Source organism: Erinaceus europaeus, chromosome 15 (assembly GCF_950295315.1).
Source record: "Erinaceus europaeus chromosome 15, mEriEur2.1, whole genome shotgun sequence".
Lineage (NCBI taxonomy): Eukaryota > Metazoa > Chordata > Mammalia > Eulipotyphla > Erinaceidae > Erinaceus > Erinaceus europaeus.
In genome coordinates this window covers 37,277,855-37,300,133 of record NC_080176.1, presented here as the reverse complement: position 1 = coordinate 37,300,133, position 22,279 = coordinate 37,277,855, and the positions used below count along the sequence as shown (strand labels likewise).

Genomic DNA, 22,279 nt, shown 5'->3' with positions numbered 1-22,279 from the left:
GAGAGGACAAGTAACACTCAGAGCTTTCCTTGCTGGTGACCACAGGAGCTTTTGTCTACATGCCTGTTAAGTGTCAAGGGCTGCCAGGACAAGATAGAGATGCTTTTGAATGCCTTTTACTCCAGCAGCATACGCTGTTCATGTAATAGGTTTTCTGCTATCCTAGTCCTCCATTCAAAGAAGCAACCTGGTTTGGGGCTACGGGGAAGTAGAAGTGGTCAAGATTATATGCATAATACACTGCACTAAAGAACTTTTTACCCCATTTGCTGAAGGGAGGTTGAGCAAATATGCTCTATCACTCAAGAAAGATGGGTCTGGCAATGAGTGCAGGTTAGAATGTTCCTAGCTATGACCACAGAATTCGAGCTCATGCCTACAGGGATACAGAGGTTACATAGGCTCCTGTGCTGAATATGGGCTCCAGATCAAATTAATGGGGTTTACAGTTAACAATATTTATATACTTTTCCCATATTTGGGAGCTACTCTCTTCAGCTTTCCAGTCCTATTTCCAACTCTGATACCATCTTCCCAGACAATATCTTTGGTCTACCTGCATGTTAGCTGGTAGGCTTAGGCAAAAATTAGTAAAGTCATGGGCCCCTTGGAATATACTTAAAATAGATCTAGCAGCTTTTTCCAAAATGGAGACCTCAAATCTTATCTTCTCTATCCTTGCCTTTAGGTTCCTGATTATTAAACAGTTTGTTCTTCTTTATATTTAATGCTTTTTCAGCCACCAAGTTGCAGATGCTACCATGACACCAACCTGACTTCCCAGGGCAGACAACCTCACCAGTGTACCCTGGAACCCCACCTCCCCAGAGCCCTGCCCCACTAGAGAAAGATAAAAACAGGCTGGGAGCATGGATCGACACCCATGTCCAGCAGAGAAGCAACTACAGAAGTCAGACCTTCCACTTTCTGCACCCTATATAGATTCAGAGTCCATGTTCCCAGAGGGATAAAGAATAGGAAAGCTTTCAAGGGAGGGGATGGGATACAGAAGAGCTCTGGTAGTGTGAATTGTGTGGAACTGCACCACTCTTATCCTATGGTCTTATAGGTATTTTTTATTTTATAAGTAAATTAAGAAAAAAAAACATTTCCTCTTAAGAAGAACTAAAAAAAGTGTTTACTAGGGCTGTAGAGACAGATAATGGTTATGCAAAAAGACTTTCAGGCCTAAAACACCAGAAGTTCCAGATTTAATCCCCAGCACCACCATAAGCCAGAGCTGAGTAGTGCTCTGGTAGGAAAACAAAACCAAAAACCTATGTTCACTAAATGAGAGGAAACATACATATGCATGAACACAAACCTTGCAACCTTCAGAAAGTGAATGGGGGGGGGGGGGCAAAGAATATGGTGAGATGCACTTGTGGCCTATCTCCAAAACACCCAGGAGAATGGAAACTCAATTAAGCTACAGATTATCAGAAATCCCAGTTCTTTTTATCAAATCCCACCCCAGGTCCAATATAATTCCCAACTACAGCAGCTCAGAGAGTGTTAAGACACCAACCTGCAAGACGATTGCCCTTTCTGCTCCTAACTGTGCCAAGATTTTCTCTCTCCAGTTTCCCCCCAATTCTCTGATGTTACCTGCATGAGAATACAGACTTTAAAGGTTGCACTGGCAATCTTCTGCACTCTTCCTAGGCCCTTCTGCACTCTAATCTTGCCCTTTGACTTGGGGACTAAACTGTTTGAGCTGCAACCAGGGGGTCACTTTCCCCTTTGACTGCCTGTTGCCAAAGCAACAGTTGAAGGCAGCAAATGGAGTTAGAGGGCAAAGGACTCTAACTTCTGGGTATTTATTCTGCTGTCCCAGGAGATTATAACACTGGCCTGACTCTGAGAGTGAAGGCTGTTCAGGTGATGCAGCTAACACAATAGAATGCTAGTGCTTACTGATATCTAAATCTCTCTGCCTGCACCTTGGGGGGACTACACCACCCATTCCTGCCAATGGGAGTGCCCTGTGTAGTAAGGAGTATATGGGTTTTCTCTGCACTCTCCCTCTTCCTTCATCCACTGATCACATGCAGGGGACCCAGGGCAGAATACTGAGAACCTACAGGGTAGTTGCACCTCCAAATGGAAAGAGTTTGACTCATTGAATGGTTGCATGGAGTTAGTTCCATGTGTTCAAAACACTGTATTACCACACAAGCAAAAGATGAACATATCTTTTGCTAAGCATATGAGAACTGACAATGATTTGTTAAATATTTGTTAAAATGGCTCAATTGTCATTTTTTGGTCTTTCATCTGCTTTGAATATAATGGATGTTTAAATTTTTGATTATTTGAGAGGAAGGAGTGGGGGCAGAGCACTAATAAGCTCTGACTTATTGTGTTATTCACGACTTAACCTGAGACCTTAGGCTTGGAAGGTGTTTGCATCAGAATCATGCTATCTTCCCAGTCCTGAATATAGTGTTGTTTTTTTGCTATCAACAACCAAACTCCTATATTATATCTAGCATTTAAGACAAAATGAGCCCTTACATTATTGGCTATCATAATTACTTGAAAAGATTCAATGTATTTAATAAGCAAAGAACAACAATAACAACAACAATAACCTACCCGCCGGGTCACAGTTGGGTCCCTCTGTGCTTTAGAGATGAGGTGTCCAAGAAGGGTGTTCGTTCGAAGGAAACGCAAGCGGATGTTTGTTGCCCTGGTGAAATCCCTCAAGGTTCGAGAGAAAGTAAAATTCTTTGCCCCTGGACGGCCATTTATCAAGGACACCACAACCTAAAATAACCACAGAAAGAGAGAGAGAGAGAGACACACACACACACACACACACACAGAGAGAGAACAAATTCATTTCATCAAAATTTAGCTGCAAGTAACTAAAATCAATTCCTATGTCCCAAAGCATTTGTTTCTGTGAATCACTTTCTATTTGTGGGTGGTCTTGGATGTTGTATATGTCTAAAAACATCACTGCCAGTCCCATCTTCCTGCCAAATGCTGGCAATTGGTTTTTAAACCTCGGCTTTCAGATGTTATCATTTCATTTCAAGCTCTTTGTTCTATCAGTGTGGTGGTAGGACTACAATGCTCTGGAATGCTGAGAGTATAATTACAATATCTATAAATACAGGAAAACAAATTCTGTCAAACAACATCAAAGCAAGTGAGATGGGGGAGGAAATTACTGGGTTATAGTTAATAGTGAAGAAAAATCACCTATGCAAAACTCAGTTATTATTTGAAAACATGAAGTATAAAACCCAAGCACCAACCATCAGTGACATGAACCATTCACCAATTGTCAGAAAAAAACAGAGCTGCTTCAGAAAAATCTCTTTGCCTAAAAACAGAAAACCAAATCTAAAGAATTCTAAAACTCACTTTATGACAACTATGGCTCCCAATTTTTATGGAATTGTCCGATTATCCTTACATCCCTAAACAATGTCTTGTCTAACTTCACAAGAGCCAAATGCAATTCAAATTGACAGCAACTGTTTTCTCTTCAACAGATGATTCCAAACTCCTGCCCACAACAAAAAGGGGCAAGGAATCAATGTTATTGCGTAACCCTCAGTTTCTTACTTTCTAAGGGCCCGGTTTTTAATTTTCCACCAACACATGGTGTCAAGACCTGTGCATCTTGAATATCAAATACTGACTTCTAGGAGAAGGTGCATAATTTCTAATCTAAGTATTTTATTTTTTTTGGAGTTTATGATGTGGTTTCTTTACCATTTAGCCCCAAGCACTGGTTTGGTTTCCATCCAAATCTATGTTAAATCTTCTTGAAAGAGAAAGTTGCATAATTATGGAAGATTTGATAATCTCATGTTCATTTTTGAGTCTTTCTCTATTCTCTCTTTCATTTCTGAGTCTTAGCTCTCAGTCTCCCAATTCTACTTACCTCACCATTTTCTAAAGGTACAATCCGGGAATATTCAGTAGTACAAAGTACATCGTCATCTCTGGTGATAGCCATATTTGCCTCCTGCCCAAATTGTTCCCAACAGTCTAATTTAGAATCTAGGAAGGAAATATTATAAGATGAAAGATTAGTGGGGACAGGTGTTGGCACACCTGGTTGAACGGACATGTTACAATGCACAAGGACCCAGGTTTAAGCCCCCAGTCCACCTGCAGGGGAAAAGCTTTTCAAGTGGAGAAACAGTGTTACAGGTGTCTCTCTTCCTCTCTATCTCCCCTTTCCCTCTCAATTTCTGAGTGTCTCTATCCAGTAAATATATATATTTTAAAAACATGAATGATTGTCATCCTGTTATAAATCTCAAAAAACCTCATGTTTCCAGCTGAACAGGGAAAAATGAAGACACGCTAAAAGTTTTTAAGCATAAATTCAGAATGGGAGCAGGGAGGGTGGCTCCGAGGTAGTGCACCCACCTGTCCTGAGTCAAGCTGGATTCCTAGCAGGGGGCAGAGTGAACTTCACACACACTGCAGTGTTCTCTAGCTGTTCCTGCCACTACCCCCACCAGCACCCAACTCTCAAAAAACAGACACTGGATTTGATCTCTGGCACCATACTGAGAAAAAAAAAAAGTTAAAAGGACTTTTTTTTCCTTTTTTCTTTTTTGCCTCCAGGGTTATCACTGGGGCTCACTGCCTGCACTATGAATCCACTGCTTCTGGCAGCCATTTTTTCTTATTATTGTTGTTGCTGCTGTTGTTGTTGGACAGGACAGACAGAAATTGAGAGAGGAGGAGAAGACAGAGAGAAAGATAGACACCTGCAGACCTGCTTCACTGCTTGTGAAGTGGCCCCCCTGCAGGTGGAGAACCCAGGGCTCGAACCAGGATCCTTGCACTTCACACTGTGCACTTAACCCGGTGTGCATGAAAAAAGATACTAACTCATTTCAGGACACTTGATTTATAATAGCAATGTTCAGAGATATGATTATAAATCCCCACTCCTTATTGGGCAAGTTGACATTCTAAAGAGCATTAATAGAAAATGCAACTCATTTGTAAATAAATTCCCATCTATTTCAAGTTATCACAACATTCTCAGACAGTGACATTCTATATGTGTAAAGATAACAGGGTCAGGGTAAGTAATGTGCACCATGGGAACCACAAAGATGGAACTTAGTTCCTAAGACTTCATAAAAGGAAGAAGACTGTGCTAAGGCCCAGAAATAGGTACACTAATTGTCCCCAAAATAGTGGAAGAACTGTTACCATAAGAGATAGTTCAACCTCAGCCCTGCATGTGGTGTCCTTGAAATTAAAGTATCAATGAGGGTAAGTAAAAGGCTAATGTGACCAATTCCTAAGTAGCCATATTGAGAGACTAATATTCTAATTAAACCCATAGTCCATATCTATTTTAAGTAAGTCAAGTCACTTGTAACATGGCAGGCAAAATTACTTACGTGCAAAATATTGCCAAGGTGAGTAGGTGATTCCAAAGTCTACAGACCTTTCCAAGACCCAAAGATCAGGCCGAGGAGAATTAGCAAATTTGATTAAGACATAGGCCACGTGGAAGAGCTGATAAAAGAAAACAGACACAGAGATTAAAGTCTCCCCATGTATAGCATGGTGACTGCATATTAAAAGCATTGCAATGTATGTTTGAAGGTTGCTGAAGAGAATAGATCTGAAATGTTCAGGGGCTGGCAGGCAGCTCACCTGGTCGAGTTCATATTTTACCATTTGTGAGTGCATTCCACAAAGGGGAAGCTTCACAAGTACTGAAGCATTGCTATGGTGTCACTCCTTCTCTCTGTCTCTCTCCCCCTCTCCTTTTCCCTTTCACTTTTCACCCTGCATCTGGAAAACAAAAATAGTACAGTGGGAGCTGATTTCAGAGAATTCTTTAATTGAGAAGATGCAGACTGGATGTTTATAAACTTTGCAAAATGAAGCACCACCCTCGTGGTTTTTTTTTAATTTTTTATTTTCTTGTTAGTTTTTTAACCAGGGTTATCACTGGGGCTCAGTGCCTACACATACACAATGATAAATCCACCATTCCCTGAAGACTTGGAATTATTATTTTTGTTGTTGTTTTGTTTTGTTTTGTTTTGTTTTACTCAGTGAGAGAGAGGAGGGAGGGAGGGAGGGAAAGAGAGAGAGAGGGACACCTCCAGCACTACTTCACAGCTCATGAAGCTTTCTCCCTGCAGGTGGTAACGAGGGCTTGACACAGGTCCTTGCACATGGTAATCATTGTTTTATTTTTATGAAGATCAGTGACAATAAGACAAGGGAAGTAGAAGCCAGTTGGTAGCGCAGTGGGTTAAGCACACATGGTATGAAGTGCAAGGACCAGCACAAGGATCCTGGTTCCAGCCCTGGCTCCCCACCTGCAGAGGGGTCACTTCACAAGCAGTGAAGCAGGTCTGCAGATGTCTATCTTTCTCTCCCCATCTCTGTCTTCCCCTCCTCTCTCCACTTCTCTCTGTCCTGTCCAACAACAACTACAGCAGCTATAATAACAATAACAATAGTAACAACAATGGCAACAAAAACGGGGAGGAAAGTGGCCTCTAGGAGCAGGGAATCATAGTGCAGGCACCTACAATAAGCTTGGAGGCAAAAAGAAAAAAAAAAAGGGGGGGAAGTTAATAACCATGCTCTCCCAAGGCAGAGACTTGACCAGCTCAGCTTAGCTAACAAGCAACCCACTCATCTACTTCCTCTTGAGTCTGTTTGTATGTTTCCTAAACTCAGAAACTCCTAAAAATATTATGATTTCTGTAAGTGATTACACCATGAAACTTCAATAAAATATATTTAGTAATGGCTTGACCCAAGTCAGAGTCTAAGTGCTATTGTCATAGTTTCTTTTTTTTTTTTATTTAACAAAGGATTAATTAACAAAACCATAAGGTAGGAGGGGTACAACTCCACACAGTTCCCACCACCCAATCTCCATATCCCACCCCCTCTCCTGATAGCTTTCCCATTCTCTATTTCTCTGGGAGCATGGACCCAGGGTCATTGTGGGTTGCAAAGGTAGAAGGTCTGGCTTATGTAATTGCTTCCCCGTTGAACATGGGTGTTGACTGGTCAGTCCATACTCCCAGTCTGTCCCTCTCTTTCCCTAGTAGGGTGGGTCTCTGGGGAAGCGGAGCTCCAGGACATACTGGTGGGGTCTTCAATCTAGGGAAGCCTGGCCGGCATCCTGATGGCATCTGGAACCTGGTGACTGAAAAGAGAGTTAACATACGAAGCCAAACAAATTGTTGAGCAATCATGGACCCAAAGGTTGGAATAGTGGAGAGGAAGTGTTAGGGGGGTACTCACTGCAAACTCTAGTGTACTTCTGCTTTCAGGTATATATTTTGTAGTAGTTTACGGATATGTGTGAACATATGCTCTCTCTCACAGAAACTGGTGTATATCTAGGTTTTGGGACTTTGTTAGAAAGTGAACCACCTGAGATGAAATTAGAGTGTACTATGAAAGGAAAGGTCTCACAAGAGTAATGAAGCTGAAGGGTTGTCATTCCACACGTGAAGTCTCTGGACACAGTCTGAAATGAGGCATGTTGAGGTGGCAATCATTGTGTTGGTTAGGTTGTGATCGGCAGATGCAATATTATTTGATATGGATTGGGAAAGGCATATGGGGAAGTGGGCCCTATCCAATGGTTCCAGGACTGGGGGAAGTAGAGGCTCTATACTGATGATGTGGGGTTCCTGCTGTCTTAGGGTTCAAAAAGACAATCGATAGTTAATGTTAGCATCACATTATTTGGTAACTGGGTTAACTTTGAGAAGTCCTTTTGTTAGGGTTTGCTGTACAGTATCCAGTATCTTGTATATGGCTGTGCTATTGGTTGTTTCTGATCTACTTGGTCTAGGCTTTTGAGAGAGTCTGCATATCAATTACACAGCCTATATATTGAAAAGATTCAGTTTGTGTTTTGAAAAACTTTGAGACATACAATTAATTTTCCCCCTCTCGTATTAATTAACTAGTGATTTATATGACTACATTTTACTAGGAGTGTACGTGAACGCCATTCCCACCACCAAAAGACTGTGACCCATCCCTCCCACCCACTCCCACCCCCCACTGTCCCAGGAAGCGGCATGTCTACCCCTCACCACAGGGTTTTTACTTTGGTGCCCTACTTACAATTTAGTCAGGTCCTGCTTTTAGTTTCCCTTTCAGATCTTCTTACTCAACTTCTGTTGATGAGTTGGATCATCCCATACTCATCTTTATTTTTCTGACTTAGCTCACTTAACATAATTCCTTCTAGCTCTGTCCAAGATGGGTCAGAGAAGGTGGGTTCATTGTTCTTGATAGCTGTATAGTATTCCATTGTGTATATATACCACAGCTTTCTCAGCCACTCATCTGTTGTTGGGCACCTGGGTTGCTTCCAGGTTTTAGCTATTATGAATTGTGCTGCTATGAACATAGGAGTACACACCTCTTTTTGGTTGGGTGTTATGGAGTCCTTGGGGTATAACCCCAGGAGAGGAATTACTGGATCATATGGAAGGTCCATGTCTAGCCTTCTGAGAGTTTTCCAGACTGTTCTCCACAGAGGCTGTACCAATTTACATTCCCACCAGCAATGTAAAAGGGTTCCTCTGTCTCCACATCCTCTCCAGCATTTGTTGCTGCTGTCCTTTTTGATGTATGCCATTCTTACAGGAGTGAGGTGGTATCTTAGTGTTGTCTTAATTTGCATTTCTCTGACAATCAGTGACCTGGAGCAGTTTTTCATATGTTTGTTAGCCTTTTGGATCTCCTCTGGAGTGAATGTTTTGTTCATATCCTCTGCCCATTTTTGGATGGGGTCATTTGCTTTTTTGGTGCTAAGTTTGCTGAGCTCTTTATATATTTTGGTGATTAGTTTCTTGTCTGATGTATGGCATGTGAAGCTCTTCTCCCATTCTGTGAGGGGTCTCTTTGCTTGTTTAATAGTTTCTTTGGATGTGCAGAAGCTTTTCAATTTGATGTAGTCCCATTGGTTTGTTTCTGCTTTAGTCTTCCTTGCAATTGGGTTTGATTCATCAAAGATGTCCTTGAGGTGTAGGTGGGAAACTGTTTTACCAATGTTTTCCTCTAAGTATTTGATTGTTCCTGGTATGACATCTAGGTCTTTGATCCATTTGGAGTTGATTTTTGTTTCTGGTGAGATAAAGTGATTCAGTTTCATTCTTCTGCATGTTGCAACCCAGTATTCCCAGCACCATTTATTGAAGAGAGCCTCCTTTTTCCATTTAATCCTTTGGGCCCCCGTATCAAAGATTAGATGTCCATAGGTGTGGGGATTTATTTCTGGGCTTTCAGTTCTGTTCCACTGGTCTGTATGCATATTTTTGCTCAGTACCATGCTGTTTTCATGATGATGGCTTTATAATATAGTTTAAGGTCTGGGAGTGTGATGCCTCCATTTCTGTTTCTTTTCCTTCAGATGGTTTTGGCAATTCTAGGTGTTTTCAGGTTCCAGATAAATGATTGTAGTGTTTGTTCTATTCTCTTAAAGAAGCTTGGTGGAACTTTGATGGGTATTGCATTAAATTTGTATATGGCTCTGGGGAGAATATTCATTTTGATGATATTTATTCTTCCAATCCATGAGTATGGGATATCTTTCCATTTCTTGGTATCAGTTTCTATTTCCTTGAGTAGTGACTCATAGTTTTCAATATACAAGTCTTTCACTTCTTTGGTCAACTTTATTCCTAGGTACTTGATTGATTTTGCTGAAACAGTAAATGTGACTGATTTCTGGATGTCTTCTTCTTCAGATTTAGTGTTTTCATAAAGAAATACCACTGATTTTTGTACATTGATTTTGTAGCCTGACACATTGCTATATTGCCTAATAACTTCCAGTAGTTTCCTGCTGGATTCTTTAGGTTTTTCTATGTATACTATCATATCATCTGCAAATAGTGAGAGCTTGACTTCTTCTCTTCCAATCTGTATTCCTTTGATTCCTTTCTCTTGCCTGATTGCTATGGCAAGATCTTCCAATATTATGTTGAAGAGTAACGGTAACAGTGGACAGCCCTGTCTAGTCCCCGATCTGAGGGGGAATGCTTTCAGCTTCTGTCCATTGAGTTTGATGTTGGCTATAGGTTTGCTATATATAGACTCCACTATCTTGAGGAATCTCCCATCTATTCCCATTTTTTGTAGAATTTTGAGCATGAATGGGTGTTGGAATTTGTCAAAGGCTTTCTCTGCATCTATTGAGATAATCATGTGGTTTTTGGCTTTGCTTTTATTGATGTGGTGAATGACATTGATTGACTTATGTATGTTGAACCAGCCTTGCTTTCCTGGGATGAATCCCACTTGGTCGTGATGAACAATCTATTTGATATGTTGCTGTATCCGGTTGGCCAAGATCTTGTTTAATATTTTGGCATCTATGTTCATCAGAGATATTGGTCTGTAGTTTTCCTTTTTTGTTCTGTCCCTATCAGCTTTTGGTATCAGGTTGATTTTGGCTTCATAGAAGGTGGAAGGGAGCATTCCTGTTTCTTCAATCTTATGGAAAAGCTTAAGAAGTATGGGTACTAACTGTTTCCTAAAAGTTTTGTAGAATTCATTTGTGAAGCCATCTGGTCCAGGACTTTTGTTGTTGGGAAGGTTCTTAATAACGGTTTCAATTTCTTTGTCTGTGATTGGTGCATTTAGATTTTGTAGTTCTTCTTGGTTCAGTTTTGGAAGGGCATATGCTTCTAGGAATTGTTCCATTTCTTCCAGATTCTCTAGCTTGATGGCGTATAGTTCTTTATGTCATAGTTTCTATCAATAAATCCAGGGGCCAGGAGGTGGCGCACCCGGTTAAGCACTCACATTACAGTGCGCAAGGACCCAGGTTCATGTCCCTGGTCCCCACCAGCAGGGGGAAGCTTCACGAGCGGTGAAGCAGGGCTGCAGGTGTCTTTCTGTCTCTCTCCCTACCTTCCCTTCCTCTCAACTTCTGGCTGTCTCTATCCAATAAATAAATAAAATTTAAAAAGAAAAAAGAAACCCACACCTTCATGAAGTTCCTGTCTCCTCCTCTAATCAACTTCTCCTTTCCCAGATGTTGAGCCTTTCTAGCCTTTTAATTATCAGATATATTCCTTTCTCCATTTACATAACTCTCTTAAAATTCTATATCTCTGATTCACCTAAAGATAGAGCTATTCAGCTAGCTGTGTTTCCCATGCCCTTACTAATGATCAGTTACTGTGAAGTTAGCAGAATCACTTAATTTGACTCAGTATACTTACACTTATTAGTCACTCTATTCCCTTTTGGTAATGAGCTGTAAACTGAAACATTCCAAAATAGATGGGCTACAGGTAAAATATTATTTTTATAACTTACCTGTAGCCTGCACTTACTTTCTGAAAATGCAAAATGCCCCAATGAGGTAGTTTCCAAAGGGGGTGGTACAATTGTTAGAAAAATTCACGGAATTTTTTGTTTGTTTGTTTCTTGCCTCCAGGGTTATTGCTGGGGTTTGTTGCCTGCACTACTAAATTGCTGCTCCTGGAGGCTATTTTTTCCCTTTTGTTGCCCTTGTTGTTTATCGCAGTTGTTGTTGCTATTGTTGTTACTGTTGTTGTTGTTGGATTGGACAGAGAGATATCAAGAGAGATGGGGATGACAGAGAGGAGGAGAGAAAGATAGACACCTACAGACCTGCTTCACTACTTGTGAAGTGACCCCTCTGCAGGTGGGGAGCTGGGAGCTTGAACCGGGATCCTTACACTGGTCCTTGCGCTTCAGGCCATGTGAGTTTAACCCGTTGCACCAACGCCCTGCTCCCTCAAGGAAACATATTAGCTGTCACAACCATGAAGGGGAGGCTGAGAAAGAAGAGCCTGTGTCTGCAGGTGTATTATCTGCACCATCAGACAGACCCTTGGCAGTTGCTAAGGCTGCTCTTGGGGTTCTAGGATCTGACCAAGACACTTAAAGCCATCTAGAGTTTGGCTAGAAAAAAGGGCTGAGTTTTGAGATGTTCGTCTTTCATTACTGGAATTTCAAGAATCGGAAAACCCTTCCCATCTTCTGAAGCTTTCTGGGAATAGAATGTACTTTCAACTTTCAAAGCTGAAAATGCAGCTCTTCCTGTTCCCATACAGCACATAGGTACACTGTCCCAGATCAACAATTCAGATGTCTCCTGAGATTTTTGCATCTAACATAGGGGAGCATGATATCTGGCTTGTAGGTCATGTATGGCCTGTAAAAACATTTAGTCTGGCCCTGCCAAGGCAACCAGAGCTTTTTTTCTTTTCATAGCAACATCAAGTGCTTATTTTTTTTTTTTTAGTTTTATTAGTGATTTAATATATCAATAGGACTGTGGGATAAAAGGGGTATAATTCCATACAGTTCCCACCACCAGAGTTCCATATACCCTGCACTCCCTTGGAAGGGCCCCTAGTCTTTATCCCTCTGGAAAGATGGACCAAAGATCTTTATGGGGTGCTGAAGGTGGGAGGTCTGACATCTGTAACTGCTTCTCCACTGGACATGGGCATTGACAGGTCAATCCATGCCCCCAGCCTGTTTCCATCTTTCCCATCTGGGGTAGGCAAGTGCCAATTTTTATGTTGATAATTTGTATGGCCCATGAATGATGTTATAAATATCTAGAAGCTCCTTGGCAGATAGGCATTTCCCCACCTCTGATCTAGAGTAAGTGATACAAAAAGATGGAGGCATTAAACAATTCTTTCTAGAAAGAAAATAGATAGCAGTACCATCTGAATATCTGGCTTCTGGGAACAGTGGCCAACCCAACGATAGTCCAGCATTCAGAGTCCAGGCTCAGGGAAGATGATGCTATCAGCCCAGACTGCAGGGGTGAGTCAACTCAACCACAAGTGCTCCTCCACTTGGGCCTGTGTTTTCCATTGTGCAGCCTCCTCCTTCACTTCTGCCCATTCCCTGCACCTGACTTCCCAGGTTCTCAAACTCCCCCTACCCACCTCTACTCCTCTTGCCTTCAGAGGTGGTTATCTTCCTATGGTAAAACCAGAATTACCATAAAGGAATGCCTGGCTTTGCCTAGCCTTCCCTTCCTAAATCTATGAGCACATTTGCATCTCCCAACCTCTGCTTTCCTCCAGGTCAACAAAGTAAGGATCCTTTCCTGGTCAAAAGTCAACCCCTCAGGCCCTCTGAGTTCCAAACTCCATGTATCTCCTGTCTTTTGTTGGATAAGTTCTTTTTCCTTTACAAGGATTATTGCTGGGGTTCAATGGCTGCGTGATCTCACTGCTTTTTTCTTTCTTTAGAAGAGGGGGTGAGAGACAGAAAGGGAAGGAGGGAAAGAGGAGAGAGACAGAAAAGAGAGACATTACAGCACTGTCTCACCATACATGAAGTTATCTTGTTTGCATGGTGTTCCTACACTGTGGCCAGGGCCTGAAACCCAGGTCCTCACAAATGAATACAGTCTACTAGGTGAGCTATCTCCCAATCCCTTCCTATCAGCTCTTAACTGCCTCTCTGCCTCTCCTTTCATCAAAACCCTCTTCTACCACTGTCACACTCCTGGTATCCCATTTAGCCCCACCACATCTCAACCAGGTCACCCCAGGTTCCTTCTTCCAGTGAAGTCAGAGCTCACTTCTCAGCCTATCCTCACTTCACACTGTCCTTTATTTACCACAATTTCTGATTTCTATCTCCAGTCCCAAGTTCTCACATATACTTCAGACCCTCATGTCCAGTTACCCTCCATTAGAGACATCTCCCTTCTACTTCAGCTTAGCATGAGCCCAGAGGAAGCCCAATCGCAACCTGTAGAGCGTCTTCTATTAAACTGTAGGCTTCCTTGCACACTTCTCTACTTCGGGTTAGTGGAGGACTGGTGCTTTCCTTTGAAGCTCTCATTACAGAATAATATATTAAGGTTCCTGACTGGGGTGCTAACAGCTTTGTGACTACAGAAGTGTGTGAGTCCTTGCCATCCCATGAACTGCATCATCCCCCCACCACACACACACACAAACACACACACACACACCTTTGCCTGATGATGAGCAGCCAGAAGGCTGAGAACTGCACCTACTTGGCATAAAATGGGACAACTCAAAGTCACCTGCACTGTGCTGAGGCATGTTGGGAGGTAGTTCATCCAGTAGAGCACACACACACTTTACCAGGTGAAAAGATCTAGATTCAAATCCCAGGAGGGGAGCACTACATAAAGGGGAAATGTCATGAATGGTGGGGTATTGTGATGTCTCTCATTTATCTGAATCCCTTTCCCTTTCTGTCTCTCACCCCATCAAAAAAAAAAAAAAAAAGGAGGCCTAAAAGAGTCATCTAGGAGTGGTGGAATCAAATAGGCCCAGCAAACATTATGATTGCAATAAAAAGTCATTTTAAAATTAAAATTAAGTTTAAAAAAGAAAATGTCTATCCCTAGCTGGATCCCCAGATCTGGATGTGAGATTACTTCTTGTCTCAAATGCTCCCACTTGAGTGCTCTGCTCTTAGGAAGGACCCTAGCAGGTATCCAGAGTAGGAGCTCAAAGGAACGGAGGAAGGAAACATAAGACCTGCAGACTTCTGGGATGTGAAGGATCAGAGTGGAGAGGACTAGAGTGAAGTAGAGTAGAGTGCAATGGAGTGGAGTAGAGTGCAGTGCTGTGCTGTGCTATGCAGTGCAGTGGAGTAAGGGAAGGTGTCTGGGCAGTGCCCTGTGGACAAGTTCACACTGGATGGCCACCAGGAGCGCTGGGCTCTATGTCCAACTCACAGCAGCAGGGAGTCAGGTGAGCCATGGTGAGTCAACTTCTCCAAGCCTGTTTCCTGAAATCTCACTCTGGGCAAGACACTATTAGGAATGAGGGCAGGAATTCAAATGTGCTACAGAAGGAGTGCAAAATGGGACACATGCCAGGGGAGTGGGTGGCATGGTCAAATACATCCACCACTACAGACGTGGATTAACCCGGGAACCTGGAGCAAAGACACCCAAGCCAATCAGCTTCAATCACACCATTAGCAGAAGAGACACACATAAGGAGAGACATACCAGAAATCTGTCACTTCACAGGAATGAGGTTGGAAGATGGAGGATAAGGAGACATCCAGAGCTAGGTACTCCAGAAAAGGAGGGACTAAGGTGCAAGGTGGGTAAAGAACCAAAATCCCAACACCCCACTCTCCACACAATTCCCCCTCATTTTCTCCCCCCCACTCTCCTCTCCCCCAGCCTTTTATAACTCAGTCTTTCTTCCCTGAGACTTTCCTCAGTATGGAGTGTCTTTTTCCCCCCTGAACCCTAACAATCACACGGAGGGGAGAGTGATATACCATATTATTTGCATCAGCCAGTTATGTAAATGTGGGATATGACAGTTAATTGTTGCTACAAAGAAAGGGACTAAGTAGGCTAAGAAGCCCTCCTTATTTATATTTTCTGGGGAAGATGCAATGAGTTCTAAATATACGATACATGTGGTATACACCTGACTTATAGCTACAGAGAAATTTTTAGGATTTTTTTTTATTCTTTATTTATAAAAAGGAAATACTGACACCTCCCTGAGGCAATATTCCATTACTATCTTCACCTGGTTCCAGGTTTGCAGCAAGAGCCATCTTTAGTTCAGGGAGGGGAGAAATAGCAAGATCAGTGAACCTCATAAATGAAAAACAAGGAAGCACACACACCCTAGAAGGGAATGTTTTCTTTTTGTGGTTTTGGTAGCCAGTAATTAGAAGTAGTCTTTCTTTCTTTTTTTTTCTCTATTTCATTTTTTTTTAACTCAACTCTACTGCCTAGACATAATACTGCAAAGACACATGATTGCTTCTACTTGAATTGTTATTCAACTAATGCCACCTAAAGAGCAAATCCAGCCTCAGACTAAGACAACTTTCCAGGCCTGAAAATATCCATTTGGATGCTCTGCGTCCCCCAACATCAAGTTATACAACTAAACAACGAAGAGTCTGACAGGAACTCCAGGCAGAAAGTCTTCCTATGTTCTAGAACTTCATGGAAAGACCCCACCCACAGAGCACAGAACTCCAAATAGTTGGTGAAAAAAAAGTTCCAGACAGGGAGTCGGGCGGTAGCGCAGTGGTAAAGCACAGGTGGCGCAAAGCACAAGGACCGGGATAAGGATCCTGGTTCGAGCCTCCGGCTCCCCTCTGGCAGGGGAGTCACTTCACAAGCGGTTAAGCAGGTCTGCAGGTGTCTATCTTTCTCTCCTCTTCTCTGTCTTCCCCTCCTCTCTCCATTTCTCTCTGTCCTATCCAACAACTACTACATCAATAACAACAACAACTACAACAATAAAAAAAAAAGGGCGAGAAACGGGAATAAATAAATAAATATCTTTTTAAAAAAATAAATAAAACTGCTAATGAGTATGGGATGTCCCCACTCATCAACAGAAGTTGAGAAAGAAGAAAAGAAAGGGAAACTAAAAGCAGGAACTGATTAAATCGAGAGCAGGGCACCAATGTAAAAACACTGTGGTGAAGGGGAGGGTAGCCATTGGGCTTCCCGGCACAGTGGAGGGTGGGGGAGCGGGGGTGGGTGGGGGAGATGGGACACAGTCTTTTGGTGGTGGGAGTGGTGTTTATGTACAATCCTATTAAAGTGTAAACATTATATAAACCACTATTTAATTAATATGAGAGGCAAAAAAATGATGATATGTCTAGAACTTCTTAAAACACAGACTGAGTCTTTTTAATACATAGGCTGTCTTTGATATGTTCTCTCCCAAAAGCCTAGACCAGGGAGAACAGAAGCAACCGGTAGCACAGCTATATACAAGATGCTGGGTACTATACCCCAAACCCTATCAAAGGGACTTACCAAAGTTAACCCTATCACCAAATAATGTGATGATAACAATAACTATCCATTGTCTTCTTGAACCCTAAGAGAACAGGAACCTCACATTTCCACTATAGAGCCTATATTTCCCCTAGTCCTGGAACCTTAGGATGGGGCCCACTTTTCTGCATGCTGCTCTCAATTCAAATCAAATAATATTGCATCTGCGGATCACAACCTAATCAACACAATGAGTGCCACCCCAGCATGCTTCACTTCAGACTGTGACCAGAGACTTCAGGTGTGGAATGACAACCCTTCAGCTTCATCACTCGGGTGAGACCTTTCCTTTCATAGTATTCTATAATTCCATTCCAGGTGTTCCACTCCCCAATAAAGTCCCCAAACCTAGATATAGTCCAGGTCCTCTGAAATAGAGCATAGGTTCACCCGTGCCCATAAACTAGGGGAAAAATATATACCTGAATGCAGAAGTACACAAGAGCATGCAGGGAATACCCCCAGCACTTCATCTGCATTATTACAGTCTTTAGGTCCATGATTGTTCAAGAATTTGTTTGGCTTTGTATGTTAACTCTCTTTTCAGCCACCAGATTCCGGATGCTGACCAGACTTCCCTGGACAGATGACCCCAATCAATGTGTACTGGAGCGCCACTTCCTCAGAGCCCCACCATACTAGGGAAAGAGAGAGACAGACTGGGAGTATGGATCAACCAGTCAACGCCCATGTTCAGCGGGGAAGCAATTACATACGCCAGACCTTCCACCCTCTGCAACCCACAACGACCCTGGATCCATACTCCCAGAGAGAGAGAGAATGGGAAGGCTATCAGGGGAGGGGGTGGGATGTGGAAATCGGGTTATGGGAATTGTGCAGAATTGTACCCCTCTCATTCTATGGTTTTGTTAATGTCTCCTTTCTTAAATTAAAAAAAAAAAAAGTAAAATAAATAAATAAATAAAACTGCTAAGGGGCCTCCAAGGATTTTTTTTTTCATGTCAGAACTAGTCAAGTAAGTCATAGGACATCCATCTGGCACACCATAATAATTGGATATGAGAGAAGTCCCCCACTCCCCACACTCCCTCCACCCTTCCTCACATACACACATTGGAAAGTGGTATAAGAATCACTCTCCCAAATGCTGGGGATGCAAAACAGAAGTTAGCTGACAAGGTGCAATGCAGGCATCCAAATGGCGTTTGGCTGCCAAGCTGGCTCAAGGTTCTGCTTTACTTCTTGAACCACAGATTAGATCCAGAATCTGGAGTCTGTCTGCTGAAATTAGATCCTGATCCTGAGGAATTGCAGAGTCAGATAGAAAAACTAAGTGGATGGTTTGTTACAGAGGCAAGTTTAGAAGAAAAAGTGACACCTGCTAAGAAGGGCTCATCAAGAGTAATAATTAATATATTAAGAAAAGAGGAGGAGGAGGAGGAAGAGATATACAAGCATTTGTTAAGGATTCAGTGTGTAACCTAACAATAACTTAACAATAACCTATAGTAATTTTCTTTACAATAACCTATATAAAGCCTAGTGTCAGCTCCTCTTTATGACTGAAGACAATGTGAAGTATGTGTATAGTCACTCAGGAATTGTGTAACAAAAAAGGACTCTAGCCTACATCTATCCCATTCGAGAGACAGGGCAGTCTTGAGCAACTACAGGACAACAGAGGACAGGTGTTGATGAACAGCCTGTTGTATCCTGAAGTTACACCAAGTTAACAGCCACCAAAGCATCATCAAGAGAGCTGGCGGGGTTTTTTCTGTACTGAGTCATATAGGTTTTCCACATCTGGAGGACAAAATAAGTATTTTCAAGACACAAATCCTGAAACAGGATTGTACAACCTACGTGTGCAAATTTATCTTACAGAAGATGATCCATTGAGGAAGACATTTCAGCACAGACTATGCTTTGTTAAGTCTCAGATGTTCTTCAAAGGAAGCAGCAACTTTTAACAAGAGGAGAAAAAAAATGACAAGGATGGGCATCAGGAGGTAACACAGCAGGTTAAGTGCATGCAGCGCGAAGCGCAACCACCAGCGTAAGGATCCTGGTTCAAGCCCCCAGCTCCCCAACTGCAGAGGGGGGTACCTTCACAGGCAGTGAAACAGATCTGCAGGTGTCTATCTTTCTCTCCCCTGTCTTCCCCTCCTCTCTCCATTTCTCTCTGGCCTATCTAACAATGACAACAACAATAATAAATACAACAACAACAAAAGACAAGGGCAACAAAAGGGAAAATAAATGAATTTTTTGTAAATGATGAGGGCAAGGCACAATGTGGATGGGAAAGGGTCTTTACAAAGAATGCCTTGAGGAGACATTATGAGTTCTTAGAATGAATCCCTACTACATTTAGAAACAAACCCCCTCTCAGCTAACAACACACATATTATCCTGCTGTCACTAGAAATATTATGGAGCAAAGGAAAAAGTATCTGGAAATGAAACAGAACAGTAGTTAATGAGGTTTTATAAGTAAAGACTATTTGTTCTAAGGGAAAATATCAGATCAGGCCTTTTGTTTTAGTTGAGGTAGTGAGAGAAGGATAAATACCACAACACTAGTCCACCGCTCATGAAGCTTCCCCATGCAGGAACTTCTATGTGGAGCCTGGGGGTTCAAACTCGGGTCCTCATTCACAGTAAAATGTGTGCCCTGGAGCCAGGTGATGATGCACCTGGTTGAACTCACATGTTACAGTGCATAAGGAACACAGGTTCAAGCTCCTGGTTCTCACCTTCAGGGGAAAGCTTTACAAGTGGTGAAGCAGGGCTGTAGGTATCTCTCTGTCTCTCCCCTTCCTCTCAATTTCTGCTGTCTCTATCCAATAAATAAAGATAAAAAAAAATGTGTGTCCTAATGGGTGAGCCAACTCCAGACTCCTTTGAGTCATTTTTAAAGGTAATAGCTAAGTAAAAATAGTATCTTTATCTGCTTTTGTATTATAAAGGGGAAATTATAGCCTAGCATACTCCTCAGATGGACTTTGATACTCCATTATTGTACTTAGTACTGAGAGTCTTTGTGGCAGTCTACTTAGAAATTATTGAGCAATGGTCAATATACAAAGCTTAAGAGCTTTTTACAAATTATGCTAGACTGCTCTAAATGACTCAGAAATACCACTGAACACCAGGGGGTAGGATAGGAAGTGTTTCCAAGTAAGTTTACAAATGCATCAGGCTTCAGGTAATCATAACATAAAAATATGTCCAAAATGTTTATTCTAAATGGCAAAAAAAATGTATAACTAAAATGAAAACACTGATTTGTTTAAGAAGCAAGAAAAGGATTTAGAACCTAAATACTGAAAAATGTCAAGAAAATAGCAATACATAGTTATTAAAAAACCCGAAATTTTAGAAAGAGGAACTTTGGGAGCCAGGTGGTGGTACACCTGGTTAAGTGTACACACTACAGTGCGCAAGGACCCAGGTTCAAGCCTCTGGTCCCCACCTGCAGGGGGAAAATTCCATAAGTGGTGAAGCAGGGCTGCAGTTGTCTCTCTCCCCTCTCCCTCTCTACTTCCCCCTCTCAATTTCTCTGTCTCTATCCAATAATTAATTTAATTTAATTTAAAAAAGAATAAAAAATTAAATCCCCATAAAAAAAAGAGGAACGTTCTCAGTAGGATAAAATATGAAGTTTTTGAATTTGCCCATTGTGAAATTTGCACACAAAAGACAAGTCATAAAGTTCAGAGACCAAGAGTTTCTCCTACATGGATCTTCACAGAGGAATGCTGGGAGATGATGGGCCTCAAAAAATGGTCAGCACTTATGGCCAAATACCCACTGAGCCATAAGAGCTTCCTGGAGTGGGGCACAGAGATCATAACATCGTGTGCAGCATCAGAGCATAGCAATAAAGACTAACTTTATCTCCAGCCAGCCTGGAAGCAAACACTGAGCCTAGCACGTGTTCATCTGTGGGCCACAGACCACATGATGACACCACATCCTTAAATATTAGTTTACTCTTTTGGACAATGGGAGCCTCCTTCATAAGACTGTAGAAATGCTTAAGTAAGATAATACTTGAAAGGTACTTAGAATAGTTTCTATTGTAGTATATCAGCACTAAATTCATGTTTAATTGCCATAAAACCTCAGTACTGGGGGCCAGGCAGTAGAACACCCACTAGAGCAGACACATCTCCACACACAAGGACACAAGTGCAATCCCCCAGTTCGCAGCTGCACGAGTGAAAGCTTTGCCACTAGTGAAGAAATGCTGTAGGTGTCTCTCTTCCTCTCTCCACCCCTATCTCCCCTTCCCTTTCAATTTCTTTCTGTCCTCTATCAAAAAAAAAGAAAAGAAAGAAAGAAAAATGGTTGCTGGGAGCAGTGGGTTCATTGTATAAGCACTGAGTCCAAGTGATAATCCTGATTGCAATTAAAGAAGAAAAAACAAGGTTTTGCAAGAAGATTCTCATTTTTGAGACTCTAAAGTCCAGGTTCAGTACACCACCATAAACCAGAACTGAGCAGTGCTCTGGTAAAAAAAAGAGAATAAGAATGAGAATGAGAATGAGAATGAGAATGAGAATGAGAATGAGAATGAGAATGAGAGGAGGAGGAAAAGGAGGAAAGGAGAAAGGAGAAAGGAGAAGGAGGAGGAGAAGGAAACACAAACTAGGCTTTTAAATTCTAATTTGTCATTTTGTGGCACAGATATTGGAGAATTTTCTGTAATTTATAGGTTTATGGACAAGAAAAAGAACATCTTCCTGCCACCCATTTTTCTAAATGTTTACATTAATCTCTAAATATAATAGCCAAATCCCCCTTTTTCATTATGATTTCAACATGCTCCAAGTTCCATGATAAACAGTTTACTCTCTATTGCATATGCATGGACTTTAGTATGGGATGGGCATATATAAACTGAGCAGATGGAGGTACAGAGCTTGTTGTACCTATTCATTCATGCATTAGATACACACTGACTGAATTATTTCTGTGCAAGGGACATTATGCCAGGTATTGGGAATGTTGAAAGGAATAGGATGCTGCTTCTTGTTTTAGAATCTTAATTCAATAAGCTCTCTCTCTCTTCCTCTTTCCCTGTTAATCCCCTCTAGCAACTCCCCTCTCTCTCTCCCTCCTCCCCATACACATATTGCAAGCATTTTATAAAAACTTCTATATAATGACCTCAGTAATGTTCTTAATTCTTTCCTATATTACAGCTGGGGAATTTGAGTAAATTTCTACCAGCTGAAAGCATTCTTTCTCTTTTTCTTTTTAAATATTTATTTATTTATTTATTTCCTTTTGTTGCCCTTGTTGTTTTATTGTTGTAGTTATTACTGATGTCATTCTTGTTGGATAGGACAGAGAGAAATCGAGAGAAGGGGAAGACAGAGAGAGGGAAAGATAGACACCTGCAGGCCTGCTTCACCGCCTGTGAAGTGACTCCCCTGCAGGTGGGGAGCTGGGGGCTCAAACCGGGATCCTTATACTAGTCCTTACGCTTTGTACCAC

At 41.8% G+C, this 22,279-nt stretch overlaps 1 protein-coding gene across 1 annotated transcript in view; it reads right to left on the bottom strand.

The window, feature by feature from the left end:
• Window positions 1–22,279, bottom strand: part of LAMA3 (laminin subunit alpha 3) — a 266,943-nt gene that overhangs the window by 175,949 nt on the left and 68,715 nt on the right. Inside the window, exons 3-5 of the mRNA XM_060174081.1 lie at window positions 5,391–5,508; window positions 3,902–4,020; window positions 2,599–2,769 (exon numbers count right to left, since the gene is read on the bottom strand). Coding sequence (XP_060030064.1) covers window positions 2,599–2,769; window positions 3,902–4,020; window positions 5,391–5,508 — 408 coding nt within the window. The remainder of the gene's footprint in view (window positions 1–2,598; window positions 2,770–3,901; window positions 4,021–5,390; window positions 5,509–22,279) is intronic.